This window comes from Gasterosteus aculeatus, chromosome 17, assembly GCF_964276395.1.
Source record: "Gasterosteus aculeatus chromosome 17, fGasAcu3.hap1.1, whole genome shotgun sequence".
NCBI lineage: Eukaryota > Metazoa > Chordata > Actinopteri > Perciformes > Gasterosteidae > Gasterosteus > Gasterosteus aculeatus.
In genome coordinates, this window is record NC_135705.1 from 7,097,203 (window position 1) to 7,119,128 (window position 21,926).

Below are 21,926 nucleotides of genomic sequence, written 5' to 3' on the forward strand. Positions count from 1 at the left end.
GATAATCAGGTTTATTCAACAACAGCGTACCCCCACCCACCCTCTTCTCCGGTCGGCCAAACCGTTCGCCCGACCACTACTGCTAGTACTACTCCCTTCTAACCCCACTATTAAAGTTGTAAACCTAGGGGAAACACTGAACAACTCTGCATTTTGTGCAACAACGCCATATCAAGCAAAATGGGATGTTGAAATTTAGAGAATTCAAACTAAAAAAATATATATAAAAAAAAGTTTTGCACACTTAACGGCGTCATGAATTAATATTGTAGTCAGGCCTCCTGAGGAACATTTAAGCCAAGTAACTGCAAGCCAACTCCTCCAGTGTTAACATCCCAGCACTTCCCTTCAGCAGATCTCTCAGATTGCAGGTGCCTTCTCGATTCTCTCCAGAGCAAAGGGCCCCGGGGAGACAAGTGGGGGGGGGCCCACAGCACTTTGGCAGCGAGGCTGACTTGTGGGATCAGAGCAGGGATGAGATTTCCAAACACTTGTTGGTGACTCAGCCTGGTCAAAGCCGTGGGTCACACAGCCACCTCGGGACGACCACATTTTGAGGTGGCACTAATGTGCACATCTCACGCCCCGTGACCAGCACACCAATGCTTTCCTAATTATATTGGGCAAACTGGCACGAACCACGTCGCCTCAGCTATGGAGCCCCTCCTCCAGCTAACCTCTCCGCCCTCTCATTCATCACCCGAGGGAGAGGCATGCAGGCCAGAGGAAGTATGACTCATCTGAGTAACAAGATGCATTCTTCTGAATTCTCCACAGACGTGTTGTTTGCTAAGTGAAGAGCACAGCAGGCTTAGAGAGAGAGAGAGAGAGAGAGAGAGAGAGATGAACAAAAATAAGTGGGGACACAAACGAAACAATAATCAAGCGAATTACTTTGTGTGAGAGGAAGAAAGATGGGGTGGGAAACAATGGGGGCCGGAGCCAGCCATTATTTCTGTGGGCTTCCCGGTCCACACAGATCAACACTTCCTCCAACTCCACCGAGAGAATCCTTGGCTTCCCTTAAGGGTTTTCTGAATCACAGATGGAGACTCCAAGTACCACATTTAAGTGTAATCCATCAGGTTTCTTGCAGGAAAAAAATCAGCATGTGACAACAACAGAGAGGTTTCAACTTGCAATTATGCTGAGCGGGCAGGCGACAACGAGGCCACAATAAAGTGTTAAATCACGGTGTCAAACAGATCCACCACAGCTCCTTCCCAACAGACACCACATCTGCAATATTTGGAATGGCCGACAGATCGTGGGCCTCACACACCACATCACACCGTCTCCAACTTCTACATGGAGCTATTTTTGGAACGGCACACAGTAACGTGGTCTGAAGTCACAAAACAAATGGAGAGTTACACAGCTATTAGTCTGATCAACAGACACGGGGCTTTTGAAATGTGCCCCGTTTTGTGATTTCATGGTGAATGAGGAGTCTCAGCAGTTTACGGTCACAATATGGGAACATACATGTAGTCTCCCATTTAACCTACCAAGCAGATTTAGGGCTGTGCTCTAAATTAAACCTGACCCCATCTGACTTTCCCCTCGGAGACTGCAGTTTGACATTCAAACATGTGAGAAATGATTCACTCGTACAACATTGCTGCACGCGCGCACGCACACGCACACACACCAAATAATCACAATTTACATCACAAGCTCCCTTTACCAATACGAATAGGTCTGCAGTAAACAAGTAGTATTGCAGAAGGGATTATCTCACCGGACACCACCCTCTTCTGCAGGTAAATTAAAGGGGAACTTCATTCCCACTTTTCTTCTCCAGGTCTGTTCCATTTGTTAGGTGGCTATACATTCGCAGCTGACAAGACAACCATCATATTGCTTTAAATCAAAGGTCAGTATATCTAGAAGGTCTGGTGAACTGTGCAATATTTACATGGTTTATCTATGCTAGTCAGCATGCACAAATCACCTCCTCACAGAACACTGATTACCACATTGTCAATCAGGTTTATGACAATCTATACTTGCCATTGTCATGGTAGCATGGGATCTCTAAATTGTCATGAAACACATGCAGTCCACAGAGGGGAGCAGATTGCGAATACAATGGTATCAAATTGTCATTTCTCTATGGGACTTTAGTACAGGAGCGGTTGCGAATGACAGCTCTATGGCTGCTGATGTGGGGACAGAGCTGCTCACAAATTGTTGGAGCCACCATTTGGGAGGGGGGTCAAATTTCTTAGTTGAAAAACTGACTGAAAGACCAATCTATTCTATATTAAAACTGTCTAGGTACTCCGCCGTTTCACCTCCTGAAAGTAGATTTTCTGTCTGCCACAGGAGGGGGCTTAATGATTAAAACAGATACTGAAGCCCCGTTCTTATTACTTAAGCTGTGTCAGCTTAGCAAGCTCCTCTTCCTGCACACAGCTTGAACGTCTCCAAAGGGTGAGAATCATAAGCATATCAATTACTTCTACAGAGTAAAGAACAAAAAAAAAAAAAAAAAAAGAACTGATGCAGAGGGCTTATCCAAACTTAAGGACAACCATATGATAAGTATAAATTCCTTCAAGCCACACTAAAGTCAAGCCAGTCTTATTCGTTACGATGCGGTTATTCATTGGCGCCTGATCAAGTTAAATCTAAAATGACACAAACTCTGAAACATTTTGTTTTACGTGTCATTAAGCACCACATTAACTCCCCTTTAATGAAGGGAATTTGTAAGCTTTGATTTCATTTGCACATTTATTGCAATAAAGCGATTTTAATTTTATAGAAGCACTTCTGTTCATGTACCTCCTCCGGTCCCTAAACTGGAACTTTATGCAGAGATAAGATCGAGCCAAACATTCATAGAATTGCCACCAAATTTATTAGGGTTTTTTTCCTACAAGGCTGGAATGAGTCACAGAAACCACCGAGCACTACAGTAAATACCAATTCCCAACCAAGCCCCACTACTTTCTCCCACACTTACAGTAGTTCCTCGGCAGAGAGAAAAGCAGTGATTAACCAGGCTCGGGGGAAAAAGGGCCAAACACGTTCAGATGAAACATGTATGCATGTGCCGATAATATTAGGCAGCAAACTAGCTGAATTAATCATCACATACTTCCCACACAGGACGGGAATTGGAGCATATAGGCTAGGACTAGTTCACTGACTGATTTAACTCAATAGAGGGGGGACTAGGCAGGGTATTGCTGGATGAATAAAAAATGAAAGTGTAGTGCTTCAGTAAATTTGCTCTTTCCATCCGGTGAGGAGGGTGGGTGGGTGATGGCAGAGTGGAGATTTGTTTGAAAACCGAACCAGTGCAGTATTCCCACATTCACCCCTATCTAGCGAGGGACTCTTTAAAAATTAATTCATTAATTTACAGCAAAAATAGATTAAAGCACCCAGCTGAGCAAAACTCAAAATTTGGCTTCGGAATAACAATGATAAAACATCATGGGGGAGGGTGGGGGGCACTGAAGAAAAAGTACTGGGTTCTTTCACCTTACAGCACCTCATTACTAAAATAGTGCATTTCCAATAGTCATTTTTAATTATGCTTCTCTTGAGTTTGAAAAAAAAAAAAAAAAAAGCAGAGTACAAACTGCATAAACTAATTAAAATCCATCCAAGGATCTGCCATTCCCATGATGCCATGCCAATGTCATTTTATTCCCCATTTGATATCTCAGCTGCAGAGACTCAATGACAGCAGCTCCAGGCCCCAAAAAATGGCAAGAAGTGCAGTCGCAGTAATTGCTCTGGCCAGCGCTAAATGAGGTTCACTTAAGTGCAATTATCCCCCTCTGATCTATCGCATAAAAAGACATCTTTAACATAGAGAAGTAGGCTCACACAATGGGACTGCAACAAAGATTTGGAAAATTGGAATCAGGGAGGCATTTCCAGCAGATGAATGGCTTCATACTCATCTGCATTCTAGTGATTTTGCTAATGAGGACTGATCCAGTCCCTTCTCACCTTCCGTGAGAGAACAACTTGACACACAGGATACATATAGGCTGAGTAAGGGGGGGGCATTTCCAACTAAACTGTCCACCCCGTTCGGCCTTTGCCGACATACCTTCCACACAGAGGTAAAAGCTGTTTGAATAGAAAGGAGACAATGGTGATTTTTGCCTAATCCAAGGTGAAAATACACTCAGAGGATGAGATGATGGGCAATGGAGTTGAAAGGAAAGAAACTCTAACCAAAAATAACTCATAAATAACATTGCAAAGCTGAGAGGAATTCAGACAAGCCCACTTTGGGTTGAGACCAAAAGTAAGTGGTCGTAAAAATACTAAACAGAGGCCTTTGAACAACAGCATCGCCATTGCACCATGCCAAAAAAATATATCAGACGTCCTCATGAATAAATTGCCATCTGCCCATCGCATAACTCAATGGGTTTCCAGCCAAAGGGGTAAGATGTGGCGGCCTAATAGGGGTTGCTACAGAGAGTACCTGTTGGGTGAAGTCCAACAACACAGGGGTGGGGGTGGCTGGGTGGGGGCAGGGGCTGTGATTGGCCTTCATGTTGCCACAGGCTCAACCACCACCAGGAGTCTGATAACTGTATCTCACGGATGTCCATTTGAATAATCACTTCAACAAGGGGAGGAATTAAAAAGCCTCTCAGGGAGATGGGGCCAGGCAGAGGGCCACATGCTGAATTCCAAATGAAGAGCTCGCATTTAAAAAGTGGAAACCTGTTGTACGGTCTACTGCATTGGCTCTCAGCACCCTTGACATCCATCGAAATTTGCTCCAAATCACGTCACACCCCAATTTAATCTAATAAATTATACACTATCACTTGGTGAAGACAACGCCATTTCTCTTCAGAGACGGCAGACGAAGGTGGTAGAACACAGAAAGACCTTAAAAAAAAAAAAAAGATAGGTGTTTTTAAACCATTTAACAGCAGGCTTAACAAACACCACTGCAGGCTAAAACCACCATTAAAAAGGGGAAGCTGTAACGAATCATCCCATTCACACTATTAAATGGTTACTTGGAGAATAAACAGATGTGTGATCTTTATACTTCCTTCATGATCCATCCAACACATTGAAGTTGTTAGAAAAAAGGTAATCATAAAAAAATAACTTCACTTGACGCAAATTCAGACTATTAGTACTACTACTAAAAAGGTTGATAAAATTCGAAAAACATGCATTAACAGGAGTATTTATATCAGAGTACGAGGAACCTCCAGTCATGAACAAAACAGCATAACTACACTTGTAAAGAAAGAATTTGAATTGTGACAGTCGTTAATATTTCTGCATGCAGTATTTTTAAAGCAAACGGCTGCATTCTGAGTCTATTCTTTAATATCCACTTAGCAGCATCTGTGTGCCAATTATTAGTTTTAAGCAACATACATTTTGGCTTCTAAAACCGATATACCAAAATTTTATGAATGGCTTTGGGGATTTAAGTGTTTCCCGTGAATGAGTGAGATGTCCGTGAGCGTCAAACCGAGCTAAAGGACACTACGATAAAATGCCAATTAAAAAACTGCACAGCAAGCATTTCTTTAAAGCAGCGGGAAAATTCTCAGGATTCTAATGGCCACTGTTCTTTGCAATTCCGGATGAAGCAAAGCTACTCGGCCTCCGCTTACCTGGATGGAGTGACATCAAACCTCAAACCTTGTGTTATTTGGAGGCTGCCTGCACAGATAGTCTGGATCCAGACAGCTCGCCTGGGCCTGCTATTTAAAGGATGGGTGATGAAGAAGAAAACCAGGTCTGACCTTTGATTGTGGGCGCTGACTAACTCTTTGGGCATTTTGTCGAAACAGAGGGTTCGCCAGGGGTTGGGGTAATTTCTAATGTTTTGTTTTAGTCATAAATTCCCTCCTACCCTTTTTATGCTGGCCGTGTGACAAAATAAACTTGGGCGCATTTGAGCAGGTATTCGCTTGCATCCCGGTCTTTAAAAATAACCACGTGACATCATTGATTAAAAACCCCCACAAGTTGACAGTGGGGGCAAATTGGGCGTTCAGTCATCCATCCTCTAATAAAGGGCCGTCAGGATAAAGCAAGGGCACCGTTTAGTGCACAGCTGCACGCGAATGCCACGGCTGTATAGCTTAAAGTCGCAGCATTGACTGATCAGTGTCTTGCCACGTGGGACATCAAAGCGGAGAGACTCAACCCCAGAGAAATGTCTCGCACGCAGGTCAAAAATATTTAAACTGCAACACCGTCCGTGCCAGTTCAGCGCAATCCAAAAAGGTCACACCACCCCCCCGCCAGAAACAAAGACACGGAGCTGAGAATGACTCGAATCTCGTAAAATTCATCCCGAAACACGCGTTGCACTTGTTGATTGTTCAGCCACATGACAAAGCTGCGCCTTCCCATAAAGACGGACTAGTCTTTAAGTGCGAGGGTCGTTGTTTTTCCCGGGAGGAGTTTACCAGCCGCCTGGAACACAGACGATTGACAGACGAGAAAACACACTGCAACAGCTGTGAGTCAAATACCACCGGAGCGTGCAGGAAAGCCAAACGACACTGGCACGCGCGCGCACACACACAATGCAGGACACACAACGTCTCACATACCAAACAGCTAGCTAACGATAGCTGTGCGCTGGGATAGGTCATCATAACCACCTAATGCGAGGGAAACACGCGCGCACGCACGCTCCCGGCCCCGGGTGAGAGCGCGAGCAACGCTCAGCTAAAGTTAGCTGCCTACCAAAACTGGCTAGCTAGCTGTCAAAGTTGCCCTGTCAGTTGTCACCGGTTGCGCGGCGGGGCTAGCGGGCTAACGCGAGAGCTGTCAACTTGGGAGAGTTACGGCCAAAACGGCCGGGGTGTAGCAACACCGACCACAGGGGAGACGCCGACTGGCTCCCGGAGAAAAACAACGTTTTCCTCACTCCCCCCCCCGCCCTCCCTCATTCCCTCCCTCGGCCGCCGCCGCCGCACGCCCCGTCACGGTGGGCGGAAAAGCCGCGAGCCAAAGGCCTGTTCACCGGGGCTCAATCCCCCCCCCCCGCCCCGCCGCCCACAACTTCAGCGCAGCTCACTTCCCCGTTAAAGTCGTCCATTTGGTGGGCCTCAGTTTAACTTCCATGCCCGCGTAGCTCACTTACTCTGGGTGAAAGCTGCCGTGGCGGTAGCGCTCTTTAATCCTGACGGTAGTTTTCAGAGTGACTGCCCCCTCCCCTTCCTTCCACCTCCTCTTCTTCGGCTAGCTGGGGGGCTCCCCGGGAGTGTCCCGTGCTCTTCGCGCTATCGTCCTGTGCAAAGAAGCGCCGTAGTCGTCGCTTCGCCGGTGTGCGTGCGGTGCCGTGGCGTCCCTCTTCAGCTTCTCTCCGCCTTTTCCGAGCCAACATCCGGGACTCTCCCCCAGCTTGGGTTAGGTGCCCGGAACTACTTTCATAAAACGTTACGACGACGCGCATGAATGTCTCTCTCTCTCTCTCTCTCTCTCTCTCTCTCTCTCTCTCTCTCTCTCTCTCTCTCTCTCTCTCTCTCTCTCTCTCTCTCTCTCTCTCTCTCTCTCTACCCTGCCGCCACAGAAACTAGCACGTGGTCAATTGCATACGCGTGCCTATCAGTTGCTCAACAACATCTTTATTTCATTTATACTTATTCCACCCCACTGCACATACTTCTATCTCAGTTTAATTTGATTTCATATGTTCATATGTTATTTTATTCTATTTTATTTGATGGTGTATTTATTGAGCATTTTCATTTTAAATGGTAATGTTGTGTATTGCTACTGCTACAAAGAATATATCTATCTCTTATCTTATTTAGAGATTATTTTTCATTTAATGCATTGCCAAGTGCTTTATGTTGTTACAAATAGATTTTTAAACAAAGAAGTGAAAAGGGGGGTAAAATGGGTAGTTTATGGCGTCAATGCGGGGTAATCAATTTGTATTTGTTGGTTTAAAGTTATAGGAAGAACGTTTGGGTTGTGGAAAACTGTCTTTGTCTGTTCTTTTTTATTTGGTAAAAAATATATTTGGATCTAGCCAAAAACTATTGTGGTCTTTATTGTGAATGTTATTATTATAAATAGATAATAACTGATGTATCATTAGTCATCCAGTAAAGCAGTTCATTCAAATTCATTTGTTCTCTTTTCTTGGCCCCAAAAATAGTATCATTGAAAAAAATATATCTATGGCCATTTAAAATACCAGCAGGTCTAACTCTCCATTGTACATTGTAGACTACACTTGAAATTTCCAGGAAAAAAAAAAGGACATGACCTCAACGTCCTCAATGGGAACTGCAGCCCTGGTCGCAGCAGTCCAGTGAGCTCACGTTGACCATGTCTCAAGTTACTTTCCATACTTCTTAGCTTAGAGTTTTTGTGTGGTGTATTTGAGTTATAGCATCATGTTTTATAGGTGCCAATTGTTTCATGTATTCCTATGATGAGGTCCCATATAAAACCTACTCAGATCTTTGATTTGTTTTCCTTGTTGTTGATTATAAACTAAACATTTCATCTACAATTTGCAATGCTTTTTACATTATCATAGCTATTTTCTATTGTTTTGACAAGGTTGGTTGGTAGTTTTTGAGATCGTAATAACCTTTTCTCTTTTTCATTATCTGGATTGAGTGTCTCTTGAGATGACTCACGGGACTCCAGGGATGGGTTTTTCAAAACGAGAACCAACTCTTAAGCTCTTGTCTGTTTAACTGAAAATTTCCCATTAAAATTACCATTTATTTTTTAATAAACCTGAACAAACATATACACGAATTATGACGAAATTAATCTGCTCAATCAACTCGGTCAAACATATCTAAAGGACTGCAGCAGTGGTGAAACGTTGTGGGCGTCTGTTCAGCAGCGCAGCAGGGCCTCCCGCGGGTGGATCAGTGGTAATGCAGTAAATACAGTACATTCGTTGCTGAGTAAATGAATAATCTTTTTTTTCCCCAATGCCTTTAGATTGAAACATGGGGTCGTAGTTTTTCTACGTGACATGTTTTAATAACGTGAAAACCGTACAATCAGCCAGGAAGGTATTCCATCCACACGCTAAAAGAATCAAATCCAGGGAGTACTTTGTATTTCTAATTGATTTTTGGTACCTTTTATGTACATGGAGAGATTCAAACATAGTATGGTTTCAAAAAGAGTATGATTGAAAAATCATACTGCATGAAGTAAAAACTTTAAAAACTAAAAGTTGATTAAAAAAAAAAAGTTGAATGAGACAAATGAGAAGATGAGTGCGTTTCTTTGTAATCTCACAGTCCAGTTAAAAACCCAATTAGAGGGGTTTCTCCTCTGGTGTCTGTGTGATCCCATTCTGACCCCTTGTATGAATGTGAAAAACAGTAATTGATGCGAGACCTTGTCTCACCCTCCTCATAAATAGCACGGGCGGTTGTGGCGGTAGTACCGTTTGCCACCACCGGGGGCGCTGACGGGTTCCCTCTCTCATTAATAAGGACCAAAGAAGTCCGCTCAGAAGTTTCAGGAAGTTGTTGTGAAGAAGCTGACCGAGAAACTGCGGCGCTATATAAAGTAGGACATTTCGCAGTTGTAATTACCTTCAACTATTGTGGCGAAACGAGCGTCGTTTTGAACGCAGTCGCGTTGTCACGCTGGTAAACTATTGTCTGACAGCAGCTTACGTTGACGTGACGTGGCCCGCAGAGCTGTTTTAACGGGGAAATCGAACCCCGTTCCTACCTGTGATTAGTGGCTGTCATAACAACTTACATCCGTGATAGCATTTCACAGAACGTTAAATAAATATAAAGTTTTCTTAAGACGCTGCTTGTACCTCTTCAAACTCATAAGATCCACAGTTGCATTCCAAACCTTTAGAATAAACGTTCACAGGTGTAACAGGCAGAGACGACGCACAAGTTACATCTAGCGTGCGTCCCAATATCCGTATCACCATAGCCTTTATTATTCCCCAAGACATAGTATATCAAATGTATGTGCAATTTATCAGAATGTCCTACTGCATCAGTCTGGTTCGTACAGAATGGAAGCCAGTGTGCTTCTCCGGCCCTTCTGACCAACAATCCCTTGTGCGCCAAATGTTGAGAAAGAGGGTCAAACGTCATGAAGCAGTATTTCCCAACGGCACGCGTACTGCGTTTCAACAGGAGTTGCTTTGCAGCAGTACATGCTAAAAGGAAAAAAGGAGAAAGAAGCATGCCATTGGTAACAGTGTAAATCTTTGTCTTTTTTTAGGTGATGGCCAAACCCAGGATGTCTTCCATCGACGGGAAGTTAGCCGAAGAATTCGCCGTTCCCGCCCACGTCGAGGAGGTCAAAGAGAAGATGGCCGCCTTCGCCGGACACCACGTGACAGCGGGTCGCAGGGTGGTTCTCATCACGTCGGGCGGAACCAAAGTGCCTCTGGAGTCCCGCACCGTACGCTTCCTCGACAACTTCAGCAGCGGCAGACGAGGGGCCTCGTCGGCAGAATATTTCATGGACTCGGGCTACGCTGTCGTCTTCCTGCACAGGCATCGCTCCCTTTACCCCTACGCGCGGATGTTCTCCAACATTAACATGCTGGACGCCCTGAAGTTCAGCGGTGGAGACGGAGCGTCCGGTAACTCTGGTGAAGTGGTGGTTAACCAGCAGGTGCTTCCAGACATTGCCAGAGCTCTGAAGAGATACCAGGAAGTGAAGGAGGGCAGACTCCTGCTGCCCATAGAGTTCAGCACTCTGTCAGAGTATCTGCATCTCCTCAAAGCAGCGGCACAGGCCCTCAGCGCAATAGGTACAGATTAGGAACTACTTACGGGTCGAGGTTGTCAGCATATTGTTCACAACTCTGTATTCTTCCCTCAGAATCCAAGGCCATGTTTTACTTGGCTGCAGCCGTGTCGGATTTCTACATCCCGGCATCCGAGATGCCTGAACACAAAATCCAGTCATCCAACGGACCACTTCAAGTGCGTAAGACGATAAAAGCTCAAGCAAATATCCATTCAATCTTATTTTTTAAGTCTTACGAACATCACAGCTGAAGGGACTCATAACAGTGTAATAAGAATACACTTCTGTTTTGCTCTCCCCTTCAGCTCAGCATGAACATGGTCCCTAAGATCCTGTCCCCGCTGGTGAAGGACTGGGCACCCCAAGCTTTTGTCATATCCTTTAAGCTGGAGACGGATCCGACCATCTTGCTGGACAAGGCTCGACGGGCCCTGGATGCCTACAGGCACCAGGCGGTAGTGGCCAACGTGCTGGACTCTAGACGGGGTTACGTGGTGGTGGTGACCCCCGAGACTCAGGCCGAGCTGATCATCTCCGATGAGGATGTGAAGAACGATGTGGAGATAGAGGAGAGGATAGTGAGCAACCTGACATCCGCACACAACAAGTTCATAACTCAACAAGGAGGTTGAAGAGAATCCGACACTGCATGTTTGAGTCTGTGAAGCAGCTGCACTTCGTTGTTGTTCTTGTGTGCGGTTGCAAAACTTCAGAAATAATTAGAACTATTAAAAAATAATGGCTTCCCTTGTCCTTTAAAAAATGGACCTCTACGTGATCTCTGAAAAAGTACAATATACAAGTTTCAAGGTTTGTTTGTTTATTTTGTTGACTTCTCAACAATAATTGACAACTGAATAATTAGGGACATGGTTTTACTACACGCATAAAAGAAAGATTACAAGTACAATCCATAGGGAAATTTTCAATCCTGTGGTTTTACTTTGCAGCATACTATAGTTCCCTGCATGGCTACTTAAGTTTGGTGCTCTTCTTGACACCAGCACGAATACCAGAGCGCTCTCCACTGTATCTCGTCTCCTCCCGACGGACGTCTCGCACCTGGTGAATATGAACACAGCCACATAAGCTAGATTCAAACTGAAGAGCCTACAGACAGAGACGCTTCCCAGAAGCGTTATGATGCTCTCAAACGCTGTAATAAGAAGGGTCTCCTCAATGTGCCGAGTACAAACCTGGCCCTTTCTGCGGATCTGAGCCCGTCTGAACTTCTCTCTGTGCTTGACTCTGGGATTACGATCAATTTTCTTCCTCTTAGGTGTGAGTCCCTTGTTCTTGAACATCTGTGAGATAGATAAGAGGCCCGTTAGAAGACTTATTCAGAAATGACAATTGCATGTAAACGTATGGAATGAATTTAGAATGATTGAGACAAAAAAAACAAAAAAACATTTGTAAGCTTGCTCTGATGTACTTTACAAACAATAACACATGTTTTACCCTCTTTGAGATGTTCTCCAAAAAGGTAGGAAGACAATAGTCCACATCCAGAGACAAACTAAGCTGCTGTGAAACTAAATTCTAAATCCTGTTAGATCCTATAGATAACCTTAATTAGACCGTACATACAAGTTGTCCATTTTTGGCAAATTGTGAAGATTCACCTGATCTGATGCGGTTTTGTTTATCTTTAATATTCTAGTTTTGAGTATCATCGTGGAAGTAGTTTTAACGCTTTACCTGGTACGTGATTCCTCTCTTAGCATTTTGATCCTCCTCCACAACATCATCTTCTTTCTCCTCCGTCCTGCAACACATTAATAATGTATCAGATTCCCAGATGAATTTAGTCAGCTATTTTGAAGAATCAAAGCACACTTACTCTTCGGCTTCAGGAGCTCTGCGCTTTCTCTTCGATTTCGACCGCGCCTCCACTTCTCTGTAGAAACGCAGAGCCGCCTCCTCGTCCAGGTCCGAGTCAGAGTCCTCCGCAGGCAAAGTTTCTCCAGAATCCTGCAGATGGGGTGCGCCCATCACAACTTCAATTCCACATTTAAACACTAGCGAGACATTCGGAATCGGGAGAGAACACGAATCTCACCATTTTCGTCTTGGCGGCGGCGCCTCTGGTCTTCTTGCCCTCTGGCGGTCTGCTGGCAGTCTCGTCTTTCTCACCGGTCAGCAACTCGCGAAACTGAGGGGCGAGGCGAGCGTCTACCGAACCCAGCTCATTGATGAGCTGCAGACAGGAAATCCAAAGAGTCAAGAGGGAAGGCTTTACGCGCGGACAGAACTTTTCACAAACCGTAACAAACCGATTCATGCTGTCCAAAATTTAAAAAAATGAATTGTGCACTTTCCCTGACAAAGTGAAGTTACGTCCACTGATGTGGACGTTGGCTTACGTTTCTGTAGGCGAGCAGTCTTTCAATCACCGGGTGGTTGTGAGCAGGGATTCGCTTGGCCTTCAGCACCAAGTAGAAACTGATGTTTGTGCAGTAACTGTGGGACGATAGAAAGACAAGCCGCTCAGTGAAGGACGATGGCATCACTCTGCAACACGTCACTGCGATTGCGTCCCCACTTACTTCAGATACAGCTGCTGTTTGGTCTTGAGGTAGTCGGCACCCTTTTGGAAGACGAGTCAAAAGTTATTCTTAGTCACACACTGGATTGCCATGGCAACACGGGGTCATTCGTGGTTTTTTTCCTTCTCCCAACCGTCTACTTTTCAACACAGCATCTCACCTTTCCGCCATTGATAAATCTCACACTTCTTTCTGTCTATCATCCTCGGGTTAAGCGTGTTATACAAACATTACAGAACATTTTAAACTGTATATGGTGTGTCATTAAATATTCTGCAAAATAGCTGTAGGTGCATCACGGCAAGCAACTTCGTTCACAGTATAATTTCTATTGTAACGTTTAACATTTAGCTGGAAATGTTACTAAATGACTCACCTTTCCCGGTGGGATCTTTCCGGTCTTGACCATCTGCATGAGAGGATGCAGCTCATCCTTCAGTTCACTGAGCTGCATATGGAGTACATTCAAAAACAAGCAGATCGGTTATTATTTTATTCTGTGGCAACTGCATTAATAGCTTTTAGCAAATTGATTTACACGTGTGTTTTGGTTGCTTTCTTGTGACTCACCTTTGCCTTGAAGTCCTGAATAAGTTCAAGCAACTCTGGTGACTCCTTTTTCAAAAGTTTCATCTTTTCCTTCTGGGACATTTGCTTCAGGTCTTTCACAATCCGCTCTTCTTTTTCCAGTGTCTTGTTTTCATCCTTCTCTTCCATAGCAAATTCCTTCATTCGGATACAAAAAAACAAACAATTGCAATAAACATATTAGAATTACAACCTCTGTGATGTCTAAGCTGCAGGCGTACGCAGACTCATAAAGACAAGATACCTTAAAAAAGTTCAAATCATAATCCTCCTCGCTCAGATTTGCAGCTAAACGTTTCTGGATATTCTTAGCCTCTTCTTCTTCCTCTTGTTCCTCAGCTTCCAACTCGTCTTGAGATTTCCCCTCTGTGAATGACACAATTTAAATTTAGCACCAGCCAAAATCAGCCAAAGACAACAAATTATCAGGAACTGCTCCATTACTTACTGGTCATGACGTAGTCTGAGTCGTAGAACATCTTCTTCTTTTTGCCCCACGCCATTTCATTAGGAAGATCTGAAGAAGACCACAACGTTACGGCTAAATAAGATAGAAGGACATTAAAGAAAAAACACTGGTCTTAAAGCGATGTTTACCGGCTTCTTTTTTGCCCTCGAGATCACTGTCCATGTCGGTCTCCTCATCCTCTTCTTCTTCTTCATCTTCTCCCTCCACCTCCTCCTCCTCCTCCTCCTCCTCGTCGTCGTCGTCGTCCTCTGAATCATCCAGGGCCATCACTTCCTCCTGCGAAATTCAGCTGAGCTTGAAATCATTCTTAAACTACTTGAGGGAAATCCAAAATGAACACACAAGTCATCACCTCATCATCCAGGTCGTCCTGGTCACTCTCCATTTCAACCCCGCTGGTGAAAAGTTTCTGTGGCAAAGAGATGGCAGCAAAAAAAATGAGCGTTAGGAAAAAAACTTAAAACGGCAGAACCTGAATGCTTCACAGATGGACTTTTGAGGGAAACTTACCGTGATCTTGTCATCGTGAAACTCATCAATTTTGTCCTTTGTGTATTGGGAGGATTTCTGAAAGGAAGAGAGGAGACTTGTTTATATCTGACTGCTGAAAGGGACAACGATACCGGAGCAGAGCTCCCGTGGGGACAGGATGCTGATGGTCGAGAGCGGCTCTGGTTGTGGTCACTACGATAGTGTAAAAGATTTTTTTCACGTCGCCACGATAATAAACCTTTTATCCCTTTTGACTGCTTACGCTGCAGTGGGCTCTGACTTTTGGGAAATCACCTCCCGTACGGAAACAGAAATATTTGCTTCGCAATATTGCTCTGCTCTATATTATATTACATTTTTGAGGAACATCCACCAATAATAAAAGGCAACATATAGTAATAACTCCCCTCTGCACATACATTCTGGTATTAGGAACCTATACAGTGTGATATGAGACAGCGCAGTCACTTTTTGGGGGCTTCATAGATAAGAAAAACATGTCATTCAACAAGTCATTGAGATTTGTCTCCGGTTTCTGTCTCACGTGGGGACTCAAAGAGAACGTATTGCTCTCCAACCGAGTATTGTGTAGCTTTGCTTGTGAACTACATTTGCAAATTCACCCCATATCATAGTAAAGAAATCACATTTTGACTGACAATGTCATGGAACTCTGTCCATCAGGAATCACATTGTACATGTAGCACACATGTAACACACGGGCTGTTATGGACCTTTCTTACCTTATCGGGGACAGGCATGTTCTTGTAGGCTTCAGGGTCATCATCGTCATATTGCTCTACCTTTTTAGTCCGCGGTATCTTTATCACCCTGGGAAAGAGAAAAAACGATGTCTACTGAATCTGCTCGGCAGAATTAATGTATTTAAATAACAGGAATTACTTGAGCCGAACTTACCTTTTTGTTCGAACCATGGTGGAAATGAATTAAAACGCGTTTGCTTCACACAGCCGGAAGAAATGATTTCCAAACAATACGGTCAACGTCGGTGCTTATTTATGCTTGTAGGTTATGACAATTTTTGTTTAAAAAAAGTAAATATCCAGTTGAGTTGAGTTGAATCTTCACATCTCGCTGGTCTCAGTTACCATGTGCTTCCGTGATTTCTTCTTCTGCACATTAAATTGCGGTCTACACAGCGGCGTGAAAGAGCCACAGCGCCCCCTACCGCGGCGGCCCGTTGAGTTCACGACATATTTCTACAAACAAACGACAATGACAAGCATTGTGCAGACAGAGGAAACTATCAAATAAAAACTGTTTATCAAATATGACCGAACATAATATTTAACCTAATTTAATTTAGTTCATTAAATTAAAAGAGTTCTGTATCTGATTCGAAATGTTTCTTTTTGAATGTTTGGAATTATTACGATTATTCTTAGTATTTGGGATATTGTTTGTTTTCACTGATAACTGCCGATAGCTTCAAAAAGACAGTTACATTTTTTTTTACACAATTTCACTCATTCGGTTGCTGATGCAAATCACTTTCTCTTTATTCATTTTACAGTTGTCTGACCCCAAAATGTCTCAATATTACTATTTAATGTAAAAACAGTCTTCTTCGCTGTGCCACATATTAGCTCGATACTAGGGAATAGTTCTAATCAGTCATTTAGATGTATTTTTCCTTTGGCCTCATAAAGTATCATTTTAAAGTCTGTATATTGGCACCTGCTTAAAAAAAACTGTTCTTGTAACTTCCGGACTAAAACTTTTAGCATCTTATCACCCTGCCGACATCTTCTTTTAAAATCATTTATTACATTCATTTCATACTTAACACCCATCTCAGTTTGGGTGCTTAACACTACCGAGGTTGTAACTAGCAGTGAATGGCAGCTGCCTTTACTACAGTGATAGAAGATGTTCTTACAGAACGTATCGCTCATGTATTGGTTTCCTCGCTCCTCATTCCTGTTCTCCATCTGTCTCTTCCAGTGAGACTCTCTTCCTCTCCCACAGTCCATAACTGAAGCTGCGGGGCCTCTCTTTGGGGAGAAAGTTTTTGGGGGTTCTGTACAATGAAGGTTTCAACTCATCGTTCCGCTTCTTCATCAGAGCCAGAGCTGGTGTCATGTACTCAGGGTCAAAGCCCTGCAAAGGAAACAGGAGATAAATGCCGAGATAAACCATTTCAATCATGTGCTCAATATCAATGAACTAAGTAAAGGATTAGCGTTATTTTTGGTGACTTAAAGAGAAACATCTCTGTGAGGTATAAATGCATTTTACAGGTTGCATCCACACACTTACGCTGGCCTTAAAACGCGGCACCGGGACTCGGCCATCATCTCGATCTTGGTTGTGTGTGCTCAGCTCTAACATGGAGCGGCTCAGCTCTGACGCGGCGGCCCTCGATCCTCGACCCGGAGTGCTCTGCCGAGGAGGAATCTTCTTCATGATGTCACTCAGGGAGCTGAAGCTCTCGTACTGCGGCAGTTTTAGGATTACAGGTTTCTGTGAGGGAAAATGCATCTCAGTTCATCTTAAATCCTTTTCACACGTTTAACAAAAGCGTTTTGACGGGACCGCGAATGACCTACTCTAGAGGATGGTGTGTTCTCCTCTTTGGAGCTCATTTGCTTCATGGTGCTCTCTTCTTCCAAAACGCCCTCGGCCCTCGACTGCTCTCCTCTCTTAAAATAAGGAAGTATATCTTCTGTTGGCTCTGTTGCTTTATCATCATTACGTCTTGTTGTTTTTTGGTTATGGAATGCGCTGCTCTTCTCCGTGTAGAGTTGCCTGGAAATTCCTTTATCTTCTGTGTGTTCCACCCTGCAGGATAAACAAATGTTTCCCTTGAGATATGATTTGTTAATAATCATTTCAGTATGTTTCACTTATATCTTTTGGGTGTTACCTTTTCATTCTTTCTTGCGATGTCGCATTCCTTGGCCACAGCTGTGCGTTGCTCTGAAAATGAATGTCCCTGAGAAAAGAATCACTCAATGTAAGCAGAAAAGATCACAAGCCGATACTCTTCATCAGTGTGTAAACAGAATTGGTTGTTGCAAGACTCACTTGAAAGTTGATCTATCCAGTAACGTCTTTGTCCCTTGAGCGGCGTTTTCTTGTGGCCTGTCACATACAAAAACAAGTAGTACAAGTACAAATATAAAAAGTATGCAGCATACAGCAACAGTATGTTTCAGAATTTTAGAGCAAGTTTCAAAAAGGTTGATTGTAGTAGAAATATAATGAACACAGCACATATTGCATCCAGCAGAGTTGTGTTTGTGCAAATGTCAATGCACATTTGAAATATCAATACTGTATGATTGGAAAAAGACAACTTAAAGATTAAAGGTGTAGCACATGGCATTGGGAGGATCTCCACTGTCTCTCCAAAGGCAAACAACGGAGATGCTTGGATTTTAACCCACACTGAGGAACCCGCTCAGGTAAATATTACCCCTCTATCATTTAGATAGAAATAGTTGTTGTTTGGCATGCTCTGAAACACAAATATTGCACCTGTAAGTCAAAGTGTACCTTTTATTTCCCCCAAACTGGTTTCCATTGTGAGATGAATCCGTGTTTTTCATGAACTGCATTGTGCTCCGCAGTGATGTTTCCACGGCCGTGATTTCCTCGGGCCGATTAAAGCACTGACTCTCCGGGAAGGAGCGGTTTCTCTGAATAACCCCCATGGCTTCCCAGTCCAGGAGGAAATCACCGGGGGGCGACGGAGGATTGATATTCTCGGGCTCCAAATGGTGCCGTCTTTTAAACTCAAGTTCCGAGAGGTCGCTGAGCTGATGGCGCACATCCACATGAGCGCCTGCGGTCCTCCGTGGGTCCGGGACAGCGAGCGAGGCGGCGAAAAGGATCCTGAACTCCCGATCAAACGATTCGACAACCGGGCCGCTCAAAACCGTGATCAGCTGCCGGTGAAGGTGGGCGTCCGTCCACGTGAAGCTGCAGAGCGCAAAGACGCCACGTCAGAGTCCTGTCAAGCGCGTGTGTGCGATGCATGTGAAAGAAATGAGACGAGAGTACAAGACGGCTCACCTGTAGCTGCCGTGAATCACTGTCTCCAGATCCACCAGTAGGAAATTGTCTTTCATTTCCCCGACCACCGTTTGTCCCGTCCTTGACCCGAAGGTTTTCCCTCCGAGAACACGGACCCGCATGTTCTGCCGAATCACAAAACGTGTGTTGGATTGAAAAGCTGAAAGGTGTGATGGGCCCCTGTGTTGCAGAGGGCTTTGAGCTAATTGCTAACATCTGCATGCTGCCATGCTTCCAGTGGCAATGCAAACATAGTGATTTTATATTTGCAGATATTATTGATCATGTTCACCATCTGATCTCATCTAGCCTGTTGCAAAGCTAAAAATGTGTATTTTTTTACCCAATTTGTAGCCACAGCCCTAAATGTGTCCATAAGTTGTTGTGGCCTGCTTATCAGTGTATAATATCATATATTTAACGTAGCGAGTACTTTCCCTAATGATAAAGTGCTGCAGGAATTAGTTATATAATCCTGAAATGAGTTCCCTTGTCTTTTTTTAAATATAAAACATCTGTACGTTAGTGTATATTAGTAACAACGTTTTTTCTTCTTGTGTTTCATTCGCGCTATAAAAAGTAATCTATGTATTTCTATTCAGCGGTCAGTCAGTGACCCTGTCGGCCAGTTCATCAATTTCGTGTATCCTATATAAAGGAAAATATGATTGTTTCATTTTGTTGACATCAGGCGAAACCTTTCGACACGGGAAAGAAACAAGGAATGCTGCGCAACCAGTTTAACTACGAGCTGTTAGGAATACAAGTTACGTTCCAAGATCACTCATGCAAGTAAAAGGACAATAATGAGAGACCTCTCAAGGGTACATACGGGCTCATCAAGTTCACTCTTGGGGCCTACATTGAGATATAACCTTGTTAGAAAGAATCCAACAACAACAACATATAACTGTATAAAGAAAAATGAAGACTCTGATTCTTGTAAACTGGTGCCGTTTGCTTTTATCCCAGCGGGGTTTGTGTATTATTCATTGCAGTGTCACATGTGCGCAGCAGACGGTTGCCATAGGTGTGTGTGTTTCTGTTGGTCGGTGACTCACCGGATGCCGGAGCCTGTTGAGTGTGAAGTTCTCTTGAATGGACCTTTGGTTGAGGATAACGTAGACAGGGACGCCCCGTGAAGCAGCAGTGTGTAAATCGCCAATTATTGCAGAGTCTGTCAATCGGTCCGTCACAATGGCTATGACCTGTGTAGTACACAACATGCCTCTACTCAGACGGCGGCCGCCACAAAGGAGAAGTGTCCTTGTTTTTCTCTTTATTGAAAGTAGTAGTAGTAAAACCGAGGAAGGCTACTGCGTGCCAAAACAGAGTGAGCAACGGTGCAGAACGCTTCCTGTATGAATACCTTTAAACTGAAGCAGTTTCAGTTGTTTGGTTTATTCACCATTTTAAACTAAAGTCTTAAATTACATTCACCAAATAAACATTGTGGTGCAAAAGAAGAAATCTCTCTGAAATGTGGCGGTGACAGGATTGTGCGCCTCACCTCCACCCTTATGAAGAAATGTGTTGTGTTGGTCAATAAAAATAACATTTGCATACTTGGCCAGCCTTCTGCAAGTGCTGCCTGACGATCTGTCTCACGGGAGGTTCTCCTTCAGCGGGCGGGCTGGTGTGGACCGCGACGCCTCCCGTTTGCACCGAGGGGCCCTTTTCAGGCCACCCCAGGTCCAGGTTGGGGGCCGGCGTGTCCGAGCGGCAAGGGAAGTAGGTGGAGCAGACGTTCTCCATCTCCGAGCCGCCTTCCTCTCCGTTCTCCTGACTTTGCACCTGCGGCTGGTTGAAGCGATGGTCCTGGGCCCAGCAGGTGATCTGGCTGACCTCCTCGGAGGACAGGAAGCAGCCGCGGTGCTCCGCGCCGACGGCGCCGTAGAAGGCCTCGGGTCCCGCGTCGAGGAGCCTCTCCATCAGTTGACGCTCCTTCTCACAGTGGAGGAACTCCGGAGAGAACTCGTTCACCGGCAGGAACACTGCATTCTCGTCCAGGCTCTGCTCCTGGGAGTTCGACATGACCGCAGACCGGCGTGTCCCCGGGATACCGTTCAGAATTCCCCCACCACTGACTCGTGTTGCTTGGCAGCAAGGCTAACGCCGGACAGTTCGCCCGTCACCCTTCTTCCTAGTTAGAGTGATTTCATTCATCCCGCTGGTACAAAGTTATTATATTTCCAGGGTGGCAAGAGCTGCTACCTTGCTGTCGATTCTGCAGACAATCGTTTTGGAGAAGGAGAGTCTGTTCAGTCCTGAGCACGTTGAATGTCCCCCCACCTCATGTTGACATACGCACAAATACCATAAGAGACGGGCTGAAGTGATCAGTGTTCTAAACAAAGATCTGTTTCAACACACGAAAAAAGCAACGTAATGTGAAACTCACCTCCTCGGCAGCGCGTCTCATCCCTCAGGCTGAAGTGTGACGCTTCTCATAAGCTGCGAGGAGTGTTTCTCCCGTGCATGCCGTCTCACGACTCCTTTATCTTCCACTCCTTCTTACCGACATTGTTCTCAGATTAATGAAACATTCTTTGCAGCTGACCGATCAACCAGCTCCTCCAAGCGCATGATCCTACTGCGCCACTGCCTCAATTCCACAGCTGCAGTATTTCAGAGTAATACTTTCTATATCCTGTTTTCAGGTCACACCCCTTCCACACGTCTTTGGCGAATAATTGGCATATCTAAGAGGCTGTTCTTTACCCCACAGTTTACTTTTTGGACTGGTCCAGCCTGACAGGTAGGTCAGTTGCGTAATACCCAACGCTCAATATGGCTTCCAACATAAAGGTGCGCTGCAATCACAGCGGTTTGTTTTTTTGCTCTGTAAATACTTTTGTCAGAACAATGGAACGCTCAGAAGTGTGACCAGCCAGTTCGTCAACAGCTCATTGTTCTCTATCGTGGAAGTAGAGGAAAATGGTGCGAGCATACTTACTTACTTACTGACAGAGTACACAATCGGTGCGGCAAAACGATAAGTGGTCCAAACACATACAGGGAACACCCTCTCCAGAGAAATGTTGTTG

General features: G+C 44.5%; 4 protein-coding genes across 6 annotated transcripts in view; 1 reads left to right on the forward strand and 3 right to left on the reverse strand.

Moving 5' to 3' along the window:
• foxj3 (forkhead box J3) overlaps positions 1-7,463 on the reverse strand; it is a 59,605-nt gene extending 52,142 nt beyond the window's left edge. The window contains exon 1 of one of the 2 annotated variants that reach the window (XM_078091841.1): positions 7,112-7,463. The gene's annotated coding sequence lies outside the window, so the exon portion shown is untranslated. The remainder of the gene's footprint in view (positions 1-7,111) is intronic. The other variant, XM_078091842.1, reaches the window with a different exon arrangement.
• A 1,977-nt stretch (positions 7,464-9,440) lies between these two features.
• On the forward strand, positions 9,441-11,506 carry ppcs (phosphopantothenoylcysteine synthetase). The gene is made up of 4 exons (XM_040203821.2): positions 9,441-9,522; positions 10,207-10,744; positions 10,816-10,919; positions 11,049-11,506. The coding sequence occupies exons 2-4, from the start codon at positions 10,210-10,212 to the stop codon at positions 11,373-11,375; spliced, it is 966 nt and encodes a 321-aa protein (XP_040059755.2). The 5' UTR covers positions 9,441-9,522; positions 10,207-10,209; the 3' UTR covers positions 11,376-11,506.
• Positions 11,507-11,546: 40 nt separating this feature from the next.
• utp3 (UTP3 small subunit processome component) lies at positions 11,547-16,076 on the reverse strand. Its single transcript, XM_040203818.2, has 16 exons — positions 15,760-16,076; positions 15,585-15,672; positions 14,860-14,916; positions 14,702-14,758; positions 14,478-14,625; positions 14,329-14,397; positions 14,125-14,246; positions 13,863-14,018; positions 13,669-13,740; positions 13,293-13,333; positions 13,110-13,206; positions 12,806-12,943; positions 12,587-12,717; positions 12,445-12,511; positions 11,940-12,047; positions 11,547-11,805 (listed from the first exon to the last, which is right to left on the reverse strand). The coding sequence occupies exons 1-16, from the start codon at positions 15,774-15,776 to the stop codon at positions 11,716-11,718; spliced, it is 1,458 nt and encodes a 485-aa protein (XP_040059752.2). The 5' UTR covers positions 15,777-16,076; the 3' UTR covers positions 11,547-11,715.
• A 260-nt stretch (positions 16,077-16,336) lies between these two features.
• On the reverse strand, positions 16,337-21,911 carry fam83e (family with sequence similarity 83 member E). 2 transcript variants are annotated; one of them, XM_040203816.2, is made up of 10 exons: positions 21,281-21,911; positions 20,446-21,106; positions 19,941-20,087; positions 18,880-19,004; positions 18,361-18,786; positions 17,890-17,946; positions 17,729-17,797; positions 17,412-17,643; positions 17,122-17,325; positions 16,337-16,962 (listed from the first exon to the last, which is right to left on the reverse strand). In XM_040203816.2, the coding sequence occupies exons 2-10, from the start codon at positions 20,911-20,913 to the stop codon at positions 16,777-16,779; spliced, it is 1,914 nt and encodes a 637-aa protein (XP_040059750.2). In that variant the 5' UTR covers positions 20,914-21,106; positions 21,281-21,911; the 3' UTR covers positions 16,337-16,776. The 2 variants fall into 2 exon arrangements, with proteins under 2 accessions (XP_040059750.2, XP_040059751.2); XM_040203817.2 differs by having other exon boundaries at positions 20,446-21,171; positions 21,281-21,514.
• Between the last annotated feature and the right edge of the window lie 15 nt (positions 21,912-21,926).